The 22,395-nt window shown below is 35.5% G+C and overlaps 3 protein-coding genes across 3 annotated transcripts; 1 reads left to right on the top strand and 2 right to left on the bottom strand.

The window, feature by feature from the left end:
- LOC115432625 (olfactory receptor 1009-like) lies at positions 1-1,864 on the top strand. Its single transcript, XM_030153532.1, has 2 exons — positions 1-693; positions 1,610-1,864. The coding sequence occupies exons 1-2, from the start codon at positions 1-3 to the stop codon at positions 1,862-1,864; spliced, it is 948 nt and encodes a 315-aa protein (XP_030009392.1).
- Positions 1,865-7,117: 5,253 nt separating this feature from the next.
- or6at1 (odorant receptor, family 6, subfamily AT, member 1) lies at positions 7,118-11,149 on the bottom strand. Its single transcript, XM_030153531.1, has 3 exons — positions 10,970-11,149; positions 9,262-9,924; positions 7,118-7,282 (listed from the first exon to the last, which is right to left on the bottom strand). Exons 1-3 carry the CDS (start codon positions 11,147-11,149, stop codon positions 7,118-7,120), a joined length of 1,008 nt encoding a protein of 335 aa, XP_030009391.1.
- A 7,336-nt stretch (positions 11,150-18,485) lies between these two features.
- Positions 18,486-19,424, bottom strand: LOC115432623 (olfactory receptor 146-like). The gene has a single exon (XM_030153530.1). The coding sequence runs from the start codon at positions 19,422-19,424 to the stop codon at positions 18,486-18,488; it is 939 nt and encodes a 312-aa protein (XP_030009390.1).
- Positions 19,425-22,395: the final 2,971 nt, after the last annotated feature.

Raw genomic sequence — 22,395 nt, 5'->3', positions numbered from 1 at the left:
ATGGAGAACTACACTTTTAATGCAGATATCATCTTCATCGAAGGGCTAAAGGTCAGCCCAGGGTCCACCATCCCTGCCTTCATCTTCCTCCTCCTCATCTACATCTTCATCATGGTGGCTAACCTGGGTCTGGTGGTCCTCATCTCCATGGAAACGACCCTCCACCAGCCCATGTACCTGCTCTTCTGTAACATGAGTATTAACGATGCATTTGGGGCCTCGGTCGTCATCCCTCGTCTGCTCACGGACATGTTCATTCCAAGCTCAAAGCGATTCATTCATTACATGGACTGCGTGGTTCAGGCCTTCGCAGCCCACTTCCACGCAGGAACCTCCCACACCGTGCTCATGGCGATGGCGTTTGACCGATACATAGCCATCTGTAACCCCCTTCGCTACGCCTCCATCATGACTGGCCAGATGGTGTTGAAGCTGTCGATAGCGGCCTGGGTGGCAGCCTTCATCTTTGTCATCATCCTCATCGGCCTCAACGTCCGCCTGTCACGATGCAGACGCTTCATTTTCAACCCGATGTGCGATAACGCCTCGTTGTTCAAACTGTCCTGCGACGATCTGATCATCAATCACATCTACGGCCTCGGCAGCGCCGTCGTCCTGCTGGGGTCGTCCCTGGGCAGCGTGGCGCTCACCTACCTGAGGATCACCATGGTATGTCTGAGCAACAGGAACAAGGTGAGTCACCTGTGGACGGCCTCAGGACTTTTACATCCTGGTAGTTCTGTAGGTTTGGATTGACTGTTAGAAGCTTGTTATTGCTTTTTGATTTGTTTATTGTCATTTTTTCCTTGTTCTTTGATTTTTGATCTTTTTCTGTTTTTTTGTTTATTTGATTTTATTTTGTTATTTTTTTTTATAATTCTTGTTGATATTTTTGTTCTTTGTTCGTTTTTATGTTTGCTACTTGTTTTGTTATTTTTTGCATGTTCTTTGATCTTTTTTCTTTTTTGTTTATGTTAGTTATTTGTTTTGTTTTGCTATTATTTGTGAGTTCTTTGATGTTTGTGCTTTTTTTGTATATGTTTGTTATTTGTTTTGTTTTGTTATCTTTCACTTGTTCTTTGATCTTTATTCTTTTTTATGTTTGTTATTTGTTGCATGTTCTTTGATCTTTGTTCTTTTTGTTAATGTTTATTTGTTTTGTTTCTGTTTTCTTTTGGTTGTTCTTTGTTCTTTATTCTTTTTTAATGTGCGTTGTTTGTTGCTTGTTCTTTGTTCTCTGTTTTGTTTATTCTTTCTGTGTTTTTGTTATCTTTTGCTCGTTCTTTGTTCTTTATTCTTTTTTATGTTTGTTATTTGTTGCTTGTTCTTTGGTCTTTGTTCTCTTTTTTGTTCATTCTTTGTCTTGCTTTTGTTATCTTTTGCTCGTTCTTTGATTTTTTTTGGTTCATTCTTTATATTTAGCTGTTTGTTTTCTTCTGTCCTTTTGTCGGTTTTATATGTGCTCTTTGTTTTGTTGTTTTTCTGGCTGCCTTTGTACATAATTCTCTGTATATTGGTTTTAATTTATTTTTGCTTTTGTTTTCCTTAGTTTTGGTGCTTTACTTTTTTGTCAATCTATGTTTTACTCACATTTTTTAAATAAATAAAGGTTCTGAATAGCCGGGCACTGCAGACCTGTGCTACACACTTGGCAGTGTACTTCATCATGCTCGTGGCATCCTTCACCCCGATGATAATGCACCGCTACCCCGAATGGACGGACAACGGGAAGGTGGCATCCGTCCTATTCCACGTGGCTCCGCCGGCGTTGAACCCAGTGATCTATGGCCTGCAGTGCAATGACCTGCGACTGAAAATCTTCAGTATGTCCAGTCAGAGACAGAAAGGGAAGAGGATCAGATGATGAAGTTTAAGAGGTTCAACAGTGTGAAGTGGTTTTAAAATACAGACTTTGTTCTGTCAGTCTGCGATGAAGAAAACACTTGAATGCAAAGTTTTTAATTCTTGTCCTTCTGCTTTCTATCTATTTTACTTTTATTAAATAATAAAAAAAAAATCACACTTCAGTTAAATCTCCTTTGTTTCATGTGTTTGACAGAATCCTTGCATTACCACAGAAGTGTTTCTATATAAAGATATTTTCTGTCTCTGTTTTTTTCTCTTTTTTCAATCAGTCAGCAAAATACAATATACGGACAAAAGTATTGGAACACATTGAATTCAGGTGTTTCTTTTCTAACAGGGGTCTGGGATACAAAACAATAATGACAAATGTATATTATATTAGGATAAATATTATTGCATTGGTTAGTTTTGTTTCAGTTGTTCTCTTTGCTTCCAAAATGTTTCAGAAATGATGTTTACTTCATTTCCCTCAACATATACAGTACAGGCCAAAAGTTTGGACACACCTTCTCATTCTTCGCATTTTCTTTATTTTCATGACTATGTACATTGTAGATCCTCACTGAAGGCATCAAAACTATGAATGAACACATGTGGAATTATGTACTTAACAAAAAAGTGTGAAATAACTGAAAACATCTCTTATATTCTAGTTTCTTCAAAGTAGCCACCCTTAGCTCTGATGACTGCCTTGCACACCCTTGGCATTCTCTTGATGAGCTTCCAGAGGTAGTCACCTGAAATGGTTCTCACTTCATAGCTGTGCCTTGTCAGGGTTACTTAGTGGAATTTCTTGCCTTATTGATGGGGTTGGGACCATCAGTTGTGTTGTGCAGAAGTCAGGTTGATGCACAGCTGACAGCCCTACTGGACAACTGTTAGAATACATATTATGGCGAGAACCAATCAGCTAAGTAAAGACAAACGAGTGGCCATCATTACTTTAAGAAATGAAGGTCTAGAAAATTTCAAAAACTTTGAATGTGTCCCCAAGTGCAGTCGCAAAAACCATCAAGCGCTCCAACGAAACTGGCTCACATGAGGACCGCCCCAGGAAAGGAAGACCAAGAGTCACCTCTGATGCTGAAGATAAGTTCATCTGAGTCACCAGCCTCAGAAATCGCAAATTAACAGCAGCTCAGATTAGAGACCAGATGAATACCACACAGAGCTCTAGCAGCAGACACATCTCTACAACAACTGTTAAGAGGAGACTGCGTGAATCAGGCCTTCATGGTCAAACAGCTGCTAGGAAACCACTGCTCAGGAGAGGCAACAAACACAAGAGATTTATTTGGGCCAAGAAACCCAAGGAATGGACATTAGACCAGTGGAAATCTGTGCTTTGGTCTGATGAGTCCAAATTTGAGATCTTTGGATCCAACTGCCGTGTCTTTGTGCGACGCAGAAAAGGTGAACGGATGGATGCTACATGCCTGGTTCCCACCGTGAAGCATGGAGGGGGAGGTGTGATGGTGTGGGGGTGCTTTGCTGGTGACACTGTTGGGGATTTATTCAAGATTGAAGGCAACCTGAATCAGCATGGCTACCACAGCATCCTGAAGTGACATGCCATTCCATCCGGTTTGCGTTTAGTTGGACCATCATTTATGTTTCAACAGGACAATGACCCCAAACACACCTCCAGGCTGTGTGAGGGATATTTGACCAAGAAGGAGAGTGATGGAGTGCTGCGCCAGATGACCTGGCCTCCACAGTCACCGGACCTGAACCCGATCGAGATGGTTTGGGGTGAGCTGGACCGCAGAGTGAAGGCAAAAGGGCCAACAAGTGCTAAGCATCTGTGGGAACTTCTTCAAGACTGTTAGGAAACCATTTCAGGTGACTACCTCTGGAAGCTCATCAAGAGAATGGCAAGAGTGTGCAAAGCAGTCATCAGAGCTAAGGGTGGCTACTTTGAAGAAACTAGAATATAAGAGATGTTTTCAGTTATTTCACACTTTTTTGTTAAGTACATAATTCCACATGTGTTCATTCATAGTTTTGATGCCTTCAGTGAGAATCTACAATGTAAATAGTCATGAAAATAAAGAAAATGCAAAGAATGAGAAGGTGTGTCCAAACTTTTGGCCTGTACTGTATGTATGTATGTATATATATATATATATATATATATATATATATATATATATATATATATATATATATATATATATATATATATATATATATATATATATATGTATATATTTATATATATTATTTTGTATCCGTGCCTTTGATTTTAAAAGCTCTACCTCTAAATTTTGAAAATAATTTTCTTGCTCTACCTATAAATAATCATTTTCTACCACAACTAACCGTCTACTTTCTTCACATCTCAATGAAGAAAAAATCTCCCATTAAATTTTAAGGAAATATTGATGTTTATTTCTCAAATCAGTATGAACAGGACATCTTACAGCTGTAGCCATGATGTGTCCCAGTATTTTTGTCCATATAGTTTATCTCCATCCACACCACTATGCATAAACAACCACACACTGGTACAAATGCTTAAACAAATCATTGTCTCTGTTGGGCTTCTAACTTTGGACATCATAGATAATACGAGACATAGCAGGCACTGAGGTTTTAATCTGTCACGAAAATGAGCAGCAATAACAACAACATCAGTGACAAACTGATGTTATTTAAGTGTTGTTTATGGGTTGTCAAAGTCTATTCTTTACATGATGTGAATTTGTTGGTGCACAGACATATGCCCACAAGACAAATCCCCACAACCTTAATGAAAAAAGAGACAAATGCCCACAACTTTATTTCATAATATTTTATTAGCAACAAAAGTAACAAAATTATATATATTGTTAGGGTTAGGGTTAGGGTTAGGGTTAGGGGTTAGTATTTGCATGCTTCATATAGTTCCCCCATTGGAATAATGCCATACTACAAATTGTGGGCATGTGTCTCTTTTTTTCATTAAGGTTGTGAGCATTTGTCTTGTGGGCATTTGTCATGGAATCACATTTGTCCATAACACTGGTCCGGTCCGTCTCCCAAAGATTCTGAGGTGTGATACCACTGTTTTCCAATTGGATACACAAAAACTGGAGTTTATAAAAATCTACATTTTGGAGGCTTTATAAAAAGAAGTTTTTGTGACTTGAAATATTATTTTCACCTGGGTGAGAGGGCCAAATGTAGACAAAAATGTCTCTTCTGAACTATATCCACATTTGTGTGAATGGTGCTTTACTATGAATACTTTACATTTACAGGTGAAGCATGTCCTGTTTTTGGTCTGTCCACCCGTCGTCTGTCCGTCCATAAACCGTTTTCCAAGAATCTTCTTCTCCAATACCATCAGTCACAATGACTTGACATTTGTTGTGGAAAATCTTTGGGGTAAGGTCTACCAAATTTTTTTCAAAGAATTGAGAAATATTTATTTTTTTAACTTTTTTTTTTTTTTTTTATGAATTTTTGACTTTTTAAAAATCCCCACTGGTTTATAATGGACCAAATTTCAGAGTGTAGTTGAAGATATTGATGTAATTACCACTGGCAAAAGATAAGAAGTCACACATGGGCTTTCATTTGGTGCCCTGACCTTTGACCTTGAGGGACATTGAAAGGTCAAACCCAAGGTCATCTGTGTCCAGATTGCCAGAAACTTCTTCTCCAAAACTGTCTGCCAGAATCAATTGAAATTCATAGCAGAGGTTCCTGCCAAGTTTGTTCAAAGAATTAAGATATATAGATTTGTTTTTAATTATTATTAATTTTTTAAAATCTTTTTTAAATCCCCATTGGTTTATAATGGGAAACATTCAAAGTGCTATAACTCCAAAACAACTGAAGACATTGATATAATAATTGGCAATGATAGGAAGTCACATGTGGGATTTCATTTGGTCCCATGACCTTTGACTTTGAGTGACCTTGAAAGGTCAAACAAATGTCAGTTAATATCTTTAAATATGCTATTGGACTACAGGACCCTTGGTCCTATTTTTAAGTATTAAACATGGACACTTTAATAAAACAACATTTTATCTGTTGTACTTCACTGTTTTGGATAAATGATCTAGCTCTTTAATATTTAAGAGATTGGCTTTAATTTAAAAAAAAAAAAAAATCCTGACTGAACTCATGGTATCTTTTTGTGTTTTTAACCATCCATCTGATCATGGTCCCTCATGGTCGCCAGATGGATTTTTGTTGAGTTTCTGTTTTGGTTTTTGTTTAATTATTTTAAAAATGGGGGAAAAGAACATTAATAAACAAATGAAGTGTGAGACATTTTCATTGTCACTGTGTCTGTTGTCTTAGATTTTCAGGAGGCTTCACCTAAAACTACTGAATTAGAGTCAGTGTCTTGTTAATTTGACTCTCACCAATAATGAAAATAAATCATATCTGATGTTTAGGGAGATTAAATGCAACAACAGGAAAACTGGAAAAATCAACAGGATCTTTGAGGTATCGCACTTTAAACAAAAACAAACAAACAAAAAAGTGCCATATTTACCTTTAGTTTAGTATCATTGTTCTGTGGTGAACACTAATGTACTGAGCCTCTTCCCTCTCTCCTGTCATTATAGAATAAAATAGAATTAAAGGCAGAACAGGTACAGTAGTGCATGAATGACCCCATAGAAGAGTTCTCCACTCTGACCCTTTCACATCATAACTTCTCCTGACTCTTACATCTGAACAAATAGTGGCTTTTAGTCCAGAAAATACAGCTCTATAAAGTGTAGAAATATAAAGCTTTATTAGTTTTTTTGTTTTTTTCAATCAAATATCTTATTGATTTTGTGGTGTGAAAGAAGCGATACAATACATGTTCAATTAAAGACAAAGTTTTTCAATACAGAAAATAAACATCAAACTCCCAACCATGAAAACAAAACAAAATTAAACAAAGAAAAAAAAAAAAAAACATTAATAAAAAAAAAACCTAAAGGACCCCCCCCCCCCCCAAAAAAAAAAAAAAAAAAAGAAAAAAAGAAAAGAAAAAGAAAAACGAGGACCATTGATTTTCTGTCTTTAGAGCCCCACATCAATGAAATAATGGACTGGGTGTTAGAATTTGCAGAAGAGATCAGATTACACAAAATTATAACAAAACAACAAACAAAACAACAAAATTACTAACTTTCATTTTTCGATCTTGGGTTCTTGATAAGCTATGAAACAAGGAATAATACACAGATTCACCTTTTTTTTTTTTTTTTGAATATGTTGTGCAGCATTATGACAACTGAATAAAAACAGGGTTGTTTCAGGACACGGTGGTGACATCCTTCCCACTGGACACAGCACTGGCTCTCAATCGACCAAACATCCGCCTGATGGCCTCTTGCAGCTCTTTGTTCCTCAGACTATAGATCATCGGGTTCAGACAAGGTGTCAGGGCTGCGTACACGACCGCTATGATGATACGCACCTGCAGTCAAACACAGTTTTATCCATACAGATGATATAACATGACAAAAAGGACTGTAAATATGAGCTATGATACTTGAGCCTTATGAAACAGATGTCAAAGATTCTATTGGCCCCAATGTTTTATTGATGGGCAAAGAAAAACATGACAAGAATGACTAAAACAATACGTTGCACTTGAGAGAGGACTTCAATGTCTCTGGCACAGGTGTCAAACATACAGCCCATGGGCCAAAACTGGCCCGACACAGGGTCCAATCCGGCCCATGGGATGAATTTGTGAAATGGAGAAAATTATTTTGAGATATTAACAGTCAAGGGTGTCAAAATCACTTTGGTTCAGGTTCCACATACAGGTTAATATGATCTCAAGTGGGTCAGACCAGACAACTATAATAATAATAATCTACAAATAATGATTCTAAAATGTTCTCTTTGTTTTAGAGTGAAAAAAAGTACAATCACATGAAAATGTTTACATTTAAATGTTATCCTTTCACAGAAAATGTGAATAACTTTAACAAATATGAACCATCTAAACTGTCTTAAGAAAACATGTGCAATTTTAACAATGTTCTGCCTGCTACTAAATGTTTTGTGTATTTGTAACTTGTAATGCATCAATGATAATCTGTGGTATAATATTGTTAAAATTGCACTTATTTTTCTTAAGAAATTTCAGGTTGTTCATGTTATTCACATTTTTTAAATGATAGTTTGTAGATATAAACATTTTCATTCCGCAATTTATTTTAGCTTTTAATTTAATTTTGTAACTTATTTAAAGGTGGGGTCTGAGATGTTTTTCTGCAGCATTTTTTACTATATTCCTTAAAATCCCCTTCACACCCCGATTACAACTAATTAATTAGATGCTCTAACACAAAAATTTTTTAAAAAATTGTCACCTGTGGAACGGACAGGACTGAAAAAACACTACTTCCAATCATTTTGAGCACCCACTCAATATGATTGAACAGTTACATGACTATCAGGCTCAACTGCCATTCACCCCTCCCCCCTTCCCCCCTCTGTTCGTACCCCTCTTCAAGCATAAATCGCGCGTTCCTAGAGGCTGGAAGTGCTTGTATAGGGAGCGAAGCCAGAACCTGGCTATATTAGTTACATTAGGATGGAAAGTTCACCAGGAAACTGTTTTGTCACCAACATAAATCACTAGGAAATGTAATTTTAGTCACATAGGTCTGAACTGGGGCTGTTCTGTAAGAGTGGGGGTGTTAGAGGAAACTGAATGAGGTATGCTTGGATACGTGAGCCGGAGCCTCAGCCGGGGCTGTAGTAGACCTCAGCCAGCGAGGGAACCTCAGCCCGTGTAGGAGACGGAGCTGGGCCGGACCGTAGACGACGTCGGAGCCCAAGGCGGGGATGGAGCAGAGCCTTGCTGTGCTGCGCTCATGAACCCTCGGAAACAAGTGTTGCGTGTGCCACTACTCTGGAGGCGTGGCTTCAGAGGGATGTCTGAAGAAAGGGGTTTGGACTTTTGAATTGAGTATTTTCAAAATGTAGCTTGCTCGAACTGTTTTTCTAAGATCTCAGACCCCACCTTTAACCCAAAAACATAGAGAAAAATTTGGAGTATTATTTTTCTGCTGTGACCCACTTGAGGTCATATTAGGATGTTGACACCCCTGGTATATGGCAGTGGTTCTCAAATCCGGTCCTTGAGGACCCCTATCCTGCATGTTTTAGATATTTTCCTCTTCCATCACACCTGGTTCAATTAATGATTAGCTCATCACCAAGCTCTGCAGAAGCCTGAAAACAATGCAATGACTTCCAGGTGTGCTGGAGGAGGGAAACATGTATAACATAAAGGATAGGGGTCCTCGAGGACCGGATTTGAGAACCAGTGGTTTATGGGATCTGGCATGTTTTTGGATCCAGCGTTTAGTGGCTGTTGGTGGTATACACTGTGAAATACTAAAACACTGGTTTCATGTTGGAGCCCTTTGGTCGTACCTGTGAGCTGAAGTTTCCCACTCTGTAGGAGATGTACACAACGGAGGCAGCCGTGTAGGAGACGGTCACCACTATCAAATGGGCGGCGCAAGTCCCGATGGCCTTCCACCGCTCAGCCACGCCCATCTTTGACACAGAAATGCCAATCAGGATGTAGGAGGTGAGGATGAGGAGTCCAGTGGTCCCCAGTGCCACCAGAGCAAATGTGAGGGCCAGGATGTTATCGACCCGCGTGTTGATGCACATGAGTCGCCGTAGAGTCGATATGTCACACCAGAAGTGTTGCACCATGTTTGGGCCACAGAACGGGCGTGTCCACGTCAAGGTGGCCGATGGCATCGTGCAGAAGGTGCTGAAGCCCCAGGATCCTGCAATGAGGAGGCGGCGAACAGGCTGGGTCATGATGGTGGTGTAGCGCAGAGGGTTACAGATGGCCAGGTAGCGGTCGTACGCCATGACAGTCAGGATGGAACGAGTGGTGATGCCCAGCTGGATGAAGAAAAACATCTGCATGAAGCAGATGGGGACGGACAGGGTCTGGGAATCTAAGAGGAGGCCGGACAGTGTGTGGGGGATGGTGGTGGACGTGTAGATCATGTCCACGAAGGACAGGTGGCCCAAGAAGAAGTACATGGGAGAGCGGAGCTTTGGATCCGTCACCGCCTGTGGGATGAAACAACAGGACACTAGGTGGGTAGGTGGGTAGGTAGGTGGGTAAGGAGGTAGGTATTGAGGTAAGTGGGTAGGTAGGTAGATAGGGAGGGAGGGAGGGGGGGGTAGGTGGGTAGGTAGGGGGGGTAGGTAGGAGGGTGGGTAGGTAGGTAGGTAGGTAGGTAGATAGGGAGGGAAGGAGGGAGGTGGTAGGTGGGTAGAGGGGGAGGTAGACAGACAGACAGACAGACAGACAGACAGACAGACAGACAGATAGATAGATAGATAGATAGATAGATAGATAGATAGATAGATAGATAGATAGATAGATAGATAGATAGATAGATAGATAGATAGATAGATAGATAGATAGATAGATAGATAGATAGATAGATGAAGCTACCCGATGCCACAAACAACAGATTCTACAGCGGATAAAAGTTACACTATATGGACAAAAGTATGTGGACACATTGAATTCAGGTGTTTCTTTTCTAACAGGGGTCTGGGATACAAAACAATAATGACAAATGTCATAATATAGTTGGTTAGTTGTGGTAGAAAACTGTTATTTACAGTCAGAGCATGAAAAATATTTTATAAATTGAGAGGTGGAACATTTAAAATCATTGTCATGGATTAAAAAAAAAAAAAAAAAAAAAAATCAGTCTTGAGAGAAATTAAGTAAAAACCATCTCTGAGTCATTTGCGATATCCCACTATAAAACTATATTATAACATTAGTCATTGTTTTGTATCCCAGACCCCTGTTTGAAAAGAAACACCTGAATTCAATGTGTCCCAATACTTTTGTCCATATAGTTTAGCAAGTTCCAATCATCAGTAACTTTCTTTGTGATTCTTTTTTTTTTACGTTTCACTAAAGCTGAAGTCTCTATGCAGCTTCTATCATGAACCCTCTACTTCATACTTCCATTAGGTCCTTCTTCTTCTCCATGTTCTTCCATATTAAACCTCTGCGTAATCTCAGGGATCATTAAAGTACAGATCATTTCCTCTGAACTGCACGTTACACCAACACACAGCATGTTTTTACCAAAAAGATGATGAGGCTGTTTCCTCCCAGGATGATGATGTAAATCAGCAGTAAGAGGACGAACAGGATGATCTTCCTGTCATCTGCACTGCTCAGACCGTCGATGATGAAGAAGGTGACCCTCCCCGGTGGAAAGGTGACATTAGTGGAACGCAACCTATGATTGGTCAACAGCAACATGGAGTAATCTGGAAAACAAAGGTTTGTTTGAGTTATTCTGACACAATGCAGACTGTGTTTTCACCCCATTTTACATTTGACATTTTTACACTAAGTTGTAAGAGTTAATTAACAGTAAATTAATATTTCAAGCATGAATTAATGTTAATCTTTAAATCAATAGACTCTAACCGATAACTCAGAACATGAATGTGGATGTTAAACACTAAGTTATTTAAGTTTGTATTTGATGCCATTCAGAAATCCCACCCCTCCTGACACAAAATGATTACTTAACAATTACTGATCATTTAAGCAAGTAATGCAAGTTTGTTTTGTTAGTGGAGCAATAATATTAAATTATTTATGCAGGCTAATAGATGCATGCACCAGATGTTTATGCATCTGAAATATCTTTAAGGTTAAATAAGTTGCAGCATTTTTGAATAGATAAGATTTATTTGTCATGTCCACAGTTCTATATTGTACAATTTATTTTATTTTATTTTATTTATTTCAAATGTAAAAAAAAATCCAAAAACAAAAGAGGGAAAAGAAAAAAAAAAGTTTAAGATAAGATTTATTTGTCATATCCACAGTTCTACATTGTACAGTTTATTTTATTTTATTTATTTCAAATGTGAAAAAATACAAAAACAAAAAAGGGGAAAAAAAAAAAAAAAGCAAAAACAAAAAAAAGTTTAAGATAAGATTTATTTGTCATGTCCACAGTACTATATTGTGCAATTTATTTTATTTTATTTTATTTTATTTTATTTATTTTTTTTTTTCTGATATAAAAAACCCAAAAACAAAAAGTGAAAAAAAGCAAAAAAAAAAAAAAAAAAAAAAAAAAAAAAAAAAGAAAGTAAAATAAATAAATAAATCAAAACACCATTTGTTTTGTTAGGGTAGCAATAATATTAAGTTACTTACGCAGGCTAATAGATGCATGCAGCAGATGTTTATGCATCTGAAATATCTTTAAGGTTAAATAAGCTGCAGCACTTTTGAATAGATAAGATTTATTTGTCAAGTCCACAGTTCTAAATTGTACAATTTATGTTATTTTATTTATTTTTAATATAAAAAAGTCTAAAAACAAAAAAAGGGAAAAAAAGCAAAATTAAAAAAAGAACACCATTTGTTTTGTTAGTGAAGCAAAAATATTAAGTTACTTATGCAGGCTAATAGATGCATACACCAGATACTTATGTATCTGAAATATCTTTAAGGTTAAATAAGTTGTAGCACTTTTGAATAGATAAGATAAGATTTATTTGTCATGTCTACAGTTCTATATTGTGCAATTTATTTTATTTTATTTATTTTGAATATAAAAATTCCATAAACAAAAAAGGGGAAAAAAAAAAAAGTCCCCCCCCCCCAAAAAAAAAAAAAACGGTGGAAAAGGAGCAGGATGAAGTACAACTTATATACAAAGTACCGTAACAAATCTTACACATGTCAAAAATAAATTCTAAACAATCCTGCGCAAAATGCAAAAAATATCCATTTGAAAAATAAACTCTGTCCATTTCATTACTGCATTTCATGACTGTGTTTGACACATCAAAATAAACTCTGTCCTTTTCATCGCTGTATTACACATATAGATAGACTTCACTTCAAACATACGTAGGCAAAAGAAATTCTAGATCCAATGGAATACAAAGCACAGTGACATGTATTCATGTACCTGCAGCCAATAGTAAAATAGAAAATAAAAGACATGCATCACACAAGGTAGCGTATTAGGGCCACATAAGAAAATAAAAACACTTGTCACTACAAAAATAAAGTCATAAACTATTGAGATAAAACCCATAATTTTATGAGAATAAAGTCAAATACAAAAAGAGCTAGAATTTCACGTGAATGAAGAGATAATATTACGAGAATAACATTGTAATTTAAAAACAGATGGGGAAAAATACAATAATTTACGAGAATGAAGTCATACCCACTCGTCGTATAATGGAGAACTTGGAACATTTTATAAGGTTCGACTTTCATTTGGGGTGAAAAACGGAGCCTATTAGCCCCGCCCACCATCAACACATTAGCATTAGCTGAAGGACTTTGAAGTTTGCACACGTTTGGGTTTGTTTCATCGTAAAAACTGAACAGATTTGGAGCAAATTTCCTCTTTTGTGGAGGAGGAACTGACAGTTTCTAAATTATGACTTTTTATCACACCAATGTGAATTTATTTTCAAAAAATTACAACTTTAATCTCATAAAAGTACAATATTATTTTCATAAAATTATGAGTTTTTGTTTGTTTTTTTTTCTTTTTTATTAAAGTACGACTTTATTCTCAAAATATTATGACTTTAAACTTGTAGTGTCAAGTGTTTTCATTTTTCCTACGTGGCCCTAGTATGCCGTCATAAGAGAACAAGCATATGTAAATATAAATGCATCTATAAACAAAGTGGCTGTTGTATGAACAGATGCTGTACAGAACTGCAGATGTGGCAGATGCATATACAGTGGATTTTCCTTGTAGCAGTCCTGCTGAGGCTTCGTGCTGAGCAGATAATAAAGGATACTTTAGATTATTTCTTTTCTTTTTTAACATTTTTTTTAGGATGTTTCATTTTAAAAACAAGGTCCAGTTTAAATAGATCAGGTAGATATTAAGGCATGAATTCATTTTGCTATTTTTAAAATCAATGTATGGACTGTTTCCAGTTCCACAAAAGATGACAGAATTAATGGCTAATGTCCTGTGTCTTTTACACTGATGTTGTTCTGACATACTGCTTGTTTCTGAAGTGTCATTACAATAAAGTACAAATGCACAAACAAATAACAACATGAAAGGACAGTTTTTATCCTAAAGGCAGCCTTATCTGTTGGCCCGTTTGGTTTGTTGCTACATTCACTAATATCATGTTACATCTAGACCTCACAGATGTGTTTCTGTTTCATTCTGTCTTTTTTTTTTTTTTTTGTAATTTTAAATCCCTTTAACTAAATGTTTAAGTATTAGTTATTATGTCTGTTCAGCACTGCCTACAGAAAAGAAATTCATTTAACTCACAGTTCAAACCTTTAACCCAGTGGTTCCCAACCTTTTTGGACTCGTGACCCCATTTTAACTTCACAAATTTTTGGTGACCCCAGACATTCAAAACAGAGACATTTTTTTGCTAAAATTAATTTGTTTTTGATCATGCAATAGTTTGCTATACTATGTATCAAATAAATGTTAATTTTAGACAACATTTAGTCTTTATAATGTATATTATTACAGACAGAGGCAGAAAAGCCAGGTGTAGATTACTGTTCAAAGTTAGAATTGGATTTTCCTTGGTCAGGATATGTACAGTCAGTCCAGCTGTGATTTACAAGGCTGACAATTAATACTGAACAAACAAGAACTCAAACTATGAATTATGAAAGAGCTGCAGCATCTGAAACTGACCACAATGAACATCTGACAGATAAACAGAACCACAGTGCTTCAGTTTCAGACTCACAGTTTATCATGTCTTTTATGTATTATCATTGTCTCTCTCAACTCACCATATATTTTTTTATTAATACGTTTTTTTATTTTATTTTTATCAATTACTAGAAATTTCAGGCGACCCCCATTTGAATTCCAGATGACCCCTTGTGGGGTACCGACCCCGAGGTTGAAAAACACTGCATTAACCCCTTCAAATCTGAATTAAACCTTATTTAATATTATAATAAAACAGATTATTTTATCATTTAATTATCATTATTGATTCATTTCAATGAACATTTATCTCTACTCTTATTATTTCTATTATTTTGTAACCTTACCCTTAAATTGAAATGTACATTGTCAGTAAAACTGCTTTTTTGCCGGTGTAATTCATAACACTCTAAACCCTGTCAAAGTTATTTCATATTTCCATTGACATAAATAAATCAAAACTGCAACCATTCATTTACTATTTACCAGATCTCTTAAATATACGCATTTAAATATTTATTTTTGCCCCATATGAAAATCAAAGAAAGCGCTCCAGACTTTACTATTAAAAATAAACATTTAAGAAGCTTGATTTTTGACATTTTACATAAATAATTCTGAATATTAAGTATACTAACAAAACAAAAACAGTAAAGTGGTACAGACCTTTGAGGTTTTCGTGTGAATCGTTAAATGGCAGCAGCTCCATCTCTCCTCAATAAGCAGTAAAAGGTCAGTCATAGGTCTGAAGAGTCCTTTTCTCCTGTATTTTTCTTTATTTGGCTTCTTTCTTTGTAGTAAATGATCAAATGTGTTGTTTAGCTCTACAGGTTTCTATGCTGCTCTGGTAAATTTTATGTGACGATTCAACGGTTGCCAAATCCTTTATTTCTGCATATAGTGAAACACAAACAGCTTTAATTACACAAAAGTGACATCAGAACCATTAAAACTGTAAAAACATCCCAAAGGATTGGTAATTTATACCTGAAAAACAAAAAACAGGTTCAGTAATGAGTCATTATACACGGTCCTAGTTCACTTTAATGAGCTTTGTGCATATTATTATATATAATGGGAATATAATTGTGTCTCTAAAGTCACATTATGGAGGCTAAATGATGCAGCTCCTTTAATGATAGGTTCCAGAATAAACACAAATCTCATGTTGTTGCTTTACCAGCAGACAAAATTATAGCATGTACGTGTAGAATATAATCACCTTCCTAAAATAATTCATTTCTGAATCATTAAATACTTAATTTCTGATTATATTTTTTTTATGTTTCCTGAAAAATCAGAAAAAAATCTACTTAACCAATGATTTTAGGAAGGTGACAATATGTAGGTCTTTAAAATGTATATATTCAATTAATTTCCAGATTGAATTATTCAAGGATGATCAGGACTGCAACTTTCTGTGATGTGAAATCTTTAGATTCTTTCCTAATTTAATTTACTGGCTGGTTAGTTTATAAAATGTCACAAAATCCAACATGATCAACTGAATCAGGCTGTCAAAGTGTTTCAAACAGGTGCAGTATTGTGGATGAAATGACCATATCAGCCTAGACAATAGCAGTTATTATATTTAACCTTTCTTAGGTGATTTTTAACCATTTATTGTAATGTTATCTTCTTTATTTTGAGTTTTTTTTTCATTATAAATCATGTATTTTTCTAAATTTAATTTTCTGATCATGTAGATGTTCATAAAAGCTCAAAGTGAAGTTGAGAGTTATGTCAGAAACAGAGAAAACTGAAGAAAAAGTAGATTTTTTCATTAAATATATCATTAACTGAATGTAAAAACAAACATCTCCATTTATGTCATTGATCCAACTCTACGAGTCTTACTGGTGAATCAATGTTGTAGAACAGGGGTGTCAAACTCATTTTAGTTCAGGGGCCACATTCAGCCTAATATGATCTAAAGTGGGCCGGACCAATAAAATAATATAAATAATAGGATAAGAACGTTTGAGTGAAAAAAGTAAATTCCGTAATGAAAGTGTTTACATCTACGAATTGTACTTGAACATAACATGAACAAATATGAACCTGAAAATTCTTTTGTAAAATAAGTGCAATGTTAAAAATATTAGATCTTAGTTTATCATTTATACATGTGAATCACAACTTAGAGATCACAGCGGATCTACAAATACACAAAACATTAAATAACAGGGAGAATATTATTAAAATTCCACATACTTCTCACAAGACATTTCAGATATTCACATTTTTAGTAAAAGGCTAGCCTGTAAATGTAAACATTTTTGTGTAATTTTACTTTTTTTTTTACACTAAAACAAAGAGACAAATGTACAGTTGTCATTATTTATAGGTTATTATGATAGTATTTTACTGGTCTGATCCACTTTAGACTGAAATGACCTAAAAGGATTTTAACATCCTTGATTTTTCATGGAAACACAGTAAATTCAAAGGTTAGCATATCAAAATAGAAAACTGAAGAAAAGTGACTTTTTCTGCTAATATATCATACACCGAACGTAAAAACAAACATCTCCATTTATGCCATTGATCCAACTCCATGAATGTTACTGGTGAATCAATGTTGTAGAAGATGACGGTGTTTCCATGTTCCCCACGGAGCCTCTGAACGTCCAAATGGGTCATATCTGATGACCATGAAAAGATGAAAAACTGCATTTTACACCATTTATTTACATGAGTTGATAAGATTAGTGGTCAACAGGTATTGGTTTATTTTTTATTTATTATTTCATTACCCTCGGTATTTTACATTTTTCATTGTAAATCATGTATTTCCCTAGATTTAATTTCCTGTATTTAATTTAGATGTTCATGGAAACACAGTAAATTCAACGTTTATCATATCAAAACAGAGACAACTGAAGAAAAAGTGACTTTCAGCAAAATATATCATTAACTGAACGTAAAAACAAACATCTCCATTTATGTCATTGATCCAACTCCATGGGTTTTACTGGTGAATCAATGTTGTAGAAGATGACAGTGTTTCCATGGTAACTACGGAGCCTCTGGACGTCCAAATGGGTCATATCTGATGACCATGAAAAAGAAGAAAAACTGCAATTTTACACCAATTATTTCCATGAATTGATAGGATTAGTGGATCAACAGGTATTAAACATTTTAGATCAGTAGATGCTTTTGGTCACCAGTGTCTGTTTGGGTCTTTATGGGTTAAATTAAACCAGTGGTTTTCATCCTTGGGGTGTGGACCCCACGTGGGGTCACCTGGAATTCAAATGAGGTCACCTGAAATTTCTAGTAATTGATTTTTTAAAAAATTACAAAAAAAAAAAAATTACACACACACACACACATATATATATATATATATATATATATATATATATATATATATATATATATATATATATATATATATATATATATATATGGTGAGTTGACAGAGACAATCCCAATCCATAACAGACAAACTGTGAGTCTGAAACTGCAGCACTGTGGTTCTGTTTATCTGTCAAATGTTCATTGTGGTCGGTTTCAGATGCTGCAGCTCTTTCATAATTCATAGTTTGAGTTCTTGTTTGTTCAGGATTCATTGTCAGCCTTGTAAATCCAAGCTGGACTGACTGTACATATCCTGACCAAGGAAAATTTAACTCTCCCTTTGTGCAGTAATCTACACCTGGCTCTTCTGCCTCCATCCACAATAACATACATTATATAGACTAAATATTGTCTAAAATTAATGTTTATTTGTAACATAGTACAGCAAACTATTACATGATCAAAAACAAATAAATTTTAGCAAAAAAAAAAAAAAGTCTCTCTTTTGAATGTCTGGGGTCACCAGAAATTTGTGCTGTTAAAATGGGGTCAGGAGCCAAAAAAGGTTGAAAAACACAGAATTAAACCAAACTAAAATTACTTTTTAACTTTTCTTGATTCAAATATATTTGACAAGCACTTATGTATTTCCTGGGACTGCAGCCCATAGATGACAGGGTTAAAGCTGCCAGGGATCACGTTAAACATGATGCCGATAAACTTCCTGCACTCGGCGTACATAGGGAAGCGATGGAGAATGACAAAGATGAGGCCGGTGGCGAGCATGATGAGATAGAGAAACAGGTGAGTGCTGCAGGTTTTAAAGGCTTTACTGTTCAGAGACTTACTCTTACTGGTCAGACAGGTCACTGTGATTTTAGAATAAGTGAGGATTATACTGCCGATGGAGAAGGTCAGCAGGACCACAGTGTACAGCAGACCGTACACGTTATTGATGAACACGTTCTCGCACGACAGTTTGAACAGAGCAGCGTTATCACAGTACATGTTCGCAATAAATGTCCTGCATCGCTTCAGTTTGATGGTCAGACCGAGCAGAATCCCCACCAATACGAACCCCGTACCCCAAGCACCGACCGTCAGCTTTATCACCATACGACTGGTCATTATGGCCGAGTAGCGCAGCGGGTTACAGATGGCCACGTATCTGTCGAAGGCCATAATCATGAGCATTGTGTGAGCGTTAGTACCGAACATGTGAGTGATGAAAGCCTGGATCACACACTCGTAGTAATGAATGAGGCGTTCGGACGGAGGCACCAGAATGTCAGCGAGCACACGAGGTATCAGGACGGAGTTTCCCATCAGGTCGTTGACGGACAGGTTACAGAACAGCAGGTACATGGGCTGGTGGAGGCTCTGCTCCGACCAGATCAACAGTGTGATGCCTACGTTGGCCAGTAAGACGAACACGTACGACAGAAGCAGGAAGATGAAGATGGGGTACTTGGAAGTCCCAGACACCTGCAGGCCCTCCAGCTGAAATATGAAGCTGTTGGATGAGGAGTTTTCCATCAGGATCAAATGAAACCTAAGACTGAGAGAGAGAGAGAGAGAGAGAGACAAAAGTGATGAGCAACATAAGTACATTATATAGACAAAAGTATTGGGACACGTTAAATTCAGGTGTTTCGTTTCTAACAGGGGTCTGGGATACAAAACAAGAATGACTAATGTTATAATGTAGATGGTTAGTTTTGGTAGAAAACTATTATTGACAGTTAGAGCATGAAAAATATTTTATAAATTTAGAGGTGGAACATTTAAAATCATCGTCATGGATAAAAAAAAAAAAAAAAAAAATCAGGGTCAAGAGAAATTAAGTGAAAACCATCTCTGAGTCATTTTGGAAGCGAAGGAAGGAAGGAAGGAATGAAGGAAGGAAGGAAGGAAGGAAAAGCTACCCAATATCACACAGATTCTACAGCAGATAGAAGTTACACTATATGGACAAAAGTATTGGGACACATTGAATTCAGGTGTTTCGATTCTAACAGGATTCTGGGATACAAAACAATAATGACAAATGTTATAATATAGATGGTTAGTTGTGGTAGAAAACTATTATTGACAGCCAGAGCATGAAAAATATTTTATAAATTTAGAGGTAGAACATTTAACCCTTTCATGCATGAATTATGAGAACCTTAGTTGAGTTTTTTCCTGAGCGTTTTTGTTCCTGTTTAGGCATGAAAAAAACAATGCAATTGAAATTTTTGTATGAACCTATTTTTCACGGAGTTACAAAAATGTCCACTCAGCTGGACACCATACATTTAATTTCTGAAGTAAAAAAAACATGTATTTAAAACCCATCATCAGAAAGTGATAAACTGTGTGAAAACTATGAAATAAAAACATTTTTCATGCTTCTAATCTGATGTTTTCTCACATTATAACATACTCTAATACTAGTTATTACTAACTTCATTAAATAATATGCAAAAAAAAAAAAAAAAAAAAAAAAAATTTTGATAAAGAAAACTGTTAATTACAGTCTAATAATAATTAGCAATTGATTTAACACATGTTAGTGCAGATCAGGTTTATCAAGAACAGCAAAGTTAGAGTAATGGTATGAATTACAGTGTATGGGATGATGCATAAGTGTCCACTGTGCTGGCTGATATGGAACTAAAACAACAAAACCCATGAATATACAAGAGAACAACTGTAGAATAACTGTCCACTGGAGTGACCACTGTGCATGAAAAGGTTAAAATCATCATCACGGATAAAAAAAAAAAAATAAAAAAAAAAGTGTCAAGACAAATTAAGTGAAAACCATCTGAGTCATTTTGGAAGCAAAGATAACAATTTAGAGATAGATAGATAGATAGATAGATAGATAGATAGATAGATAGATAGATAGATAGATAGATAGATAGATAGATAGATAGATAGATAGATAGATAGATAGATAGATAGATAGATAGATAGATAGATAGATAGATAGATAGATAGATAGATAGATAGATAGATAGATAGATAGATATACTCGGTGCCACACACACAGATTCTACAGCAGATAAAAGTTACACTATATGGACAAAAGTATTGGGACACATTGAATTCAGGTGTTTCGATTCTAACAGGATTCTGGGATACAAAACAATAATGACAAATGTTATAATATAGATGGTTAGTTGTGGTGTGTTTGTTTAAATTGTTATCTTTGACAAGCAAGACACTTCTGAAAAAGGACCGTTTCATTAATTATATTAAGAACAAAGATTTGACTTATCTGTTACGGGCATGTGGGACATAATTATTCCCTGTACAGGTCCACAATCATATGCTGTATTCTGACAATACTGCTCACCTGGAAGGACTCATAGATTCAAGCATTGATTTTAAATGTGTCTTTTTGTTTGTTTCTTTATTTATAGTATGCTTCCATTTTGTATATATAGCCTGTAATAATCTCAATAAATATATTATTGAGGGAAAAAAAATGTTATCTTTGCTTCCAAAATGCCTCAGAGATGGTTTTTACTTATTTTGTCTCAACATTGATTTTTATTTATTTTTTTTTATTATTCATGACTATGCTTTTAAACGTTCTACCTCTAAATTTCTAAAATACTTTTCGTGCTCCGACTGTAAATAATAATTTTCTTCAACACCTAACCATTTCTTTTCTTCACATCTCTCTCAGGAAGAAAAATCTCCCAATAAACTTTAAGGAAATATTGATGTTTATAAACTACATAGACAAAAGTATTGGGACACATCATGGCTACAGCTGTATGATGAGATAAGATTTACTTCACTGATCCCCCAAGGGGGAAATTCAAATGTGCACAGCAGCACAAGACAGTATACATCAATACGACAGGAAAAATAGAATGCTAAAAAACATAAACAAGTTTGTTAAAGTGGCGAAAGTGGCAAAAAATAGCAGTAATTCAAATGATAAAGTCGCAAGATGTCCTGTTCATGCTGATTTGAGATATAAACATCAATATTTCCTTAAAGTTTAATGGCAGATTTTTCTTCCTCAGTGAGCACATGTAGAGAGTACATGGTTAGTTGTAGTAGAAAATTAATATTTACTGTCAGAGCATCAGAAATATTTTAGAAATCATAGTCATGGCTGAAAAAAAAAAAAATCAACGTTGAGACAATTTAAACAAAATGAACCAATGAACTGCAATGATATTTATCACAATATTAAACTATATTACACACATTAGTCATTATTGTTTCGTATCCCAGACCCCTGTTAGAAAAGAAACACTTGAATTGAACATGTCCCAATACTTTTGTCCATATAATGTAAGGCTCTTTACTCAAGCACTGAACTTAAATATGAATTTGCAGTTTTTATTTATTTATTTTTTTTTAGATTTAAGAAAAACATATTGTGTGTAGATAATATTCATTCACTAATCAATTACTTTTCAATACTTCAGTAGTGATCAGTGCATGCATATTTTATGAACATCAACTGTTTCAACACGGTTAAAGGTTTTAGCAGCAAAGC

This window comes from Sphaeramia orbicularis, chromosome 14 (assembly GCF_902148855.1).
Source record: "Sphaeramia orbicularis chromosome 14, fSphaOr1.1, whole genome shotgun sequence".
Taxonomy (NCBI): Eukaryota; Metazoa; Chordata; class Actinopteri; order Kurtiformes; family Apogonidae; genus Sphaeramia; species Sphaeramia orbicularis.
Note: the sequence above shows the minus strand (reverse complement) of the source record. Positions and strands in the feature narration are given on the sequence as shown.

Bases quoted from the DNA above. Each gene is read 5' to 3' on its own strand.
- LOC115432625 (XM_030153532.1), top strand. From the start codon at position 1: ATGGAGAACTACACTTTTAATGCAGATATCATCTTCATCGAAGGGCTA. The intron at 694-1,609 runs GTGAGTCACCTG...AAATAAATAAAG, and splicing joins GTCTGAGCAACAGGAACAAG to GTTCTGAATAGCCGGGCACT.
- or6at1 (XM_030153531.1), bottom strand. From the start codon at position 11,149: ATGTTGCTGTTGACCAATCATAGGTTGCGTTCCACTAATGTCACCTTT. The intron at 9,925-10,969 runs GTAAAAACATGC...TTCATCCCACAG, and splicing joins ACAGCCTCATCATCTTTTTG to GCGGTGACGGATCCAAAGCT. The intron at 7,283-9,261 runs GTACGACCAAAG...GTTTGACTGCAG, and splicing joins TGGGAAACTTCAGCTCACAG to GTGCGTATCATCATAGCGGT.
- LOC115432623 (XM_030153530.1), bottom strand. From the start codon at position 19,424: ATGGAAAACTCCTCATCCAACAGCTTCATATTTCAGCTGGAGGGCCTG.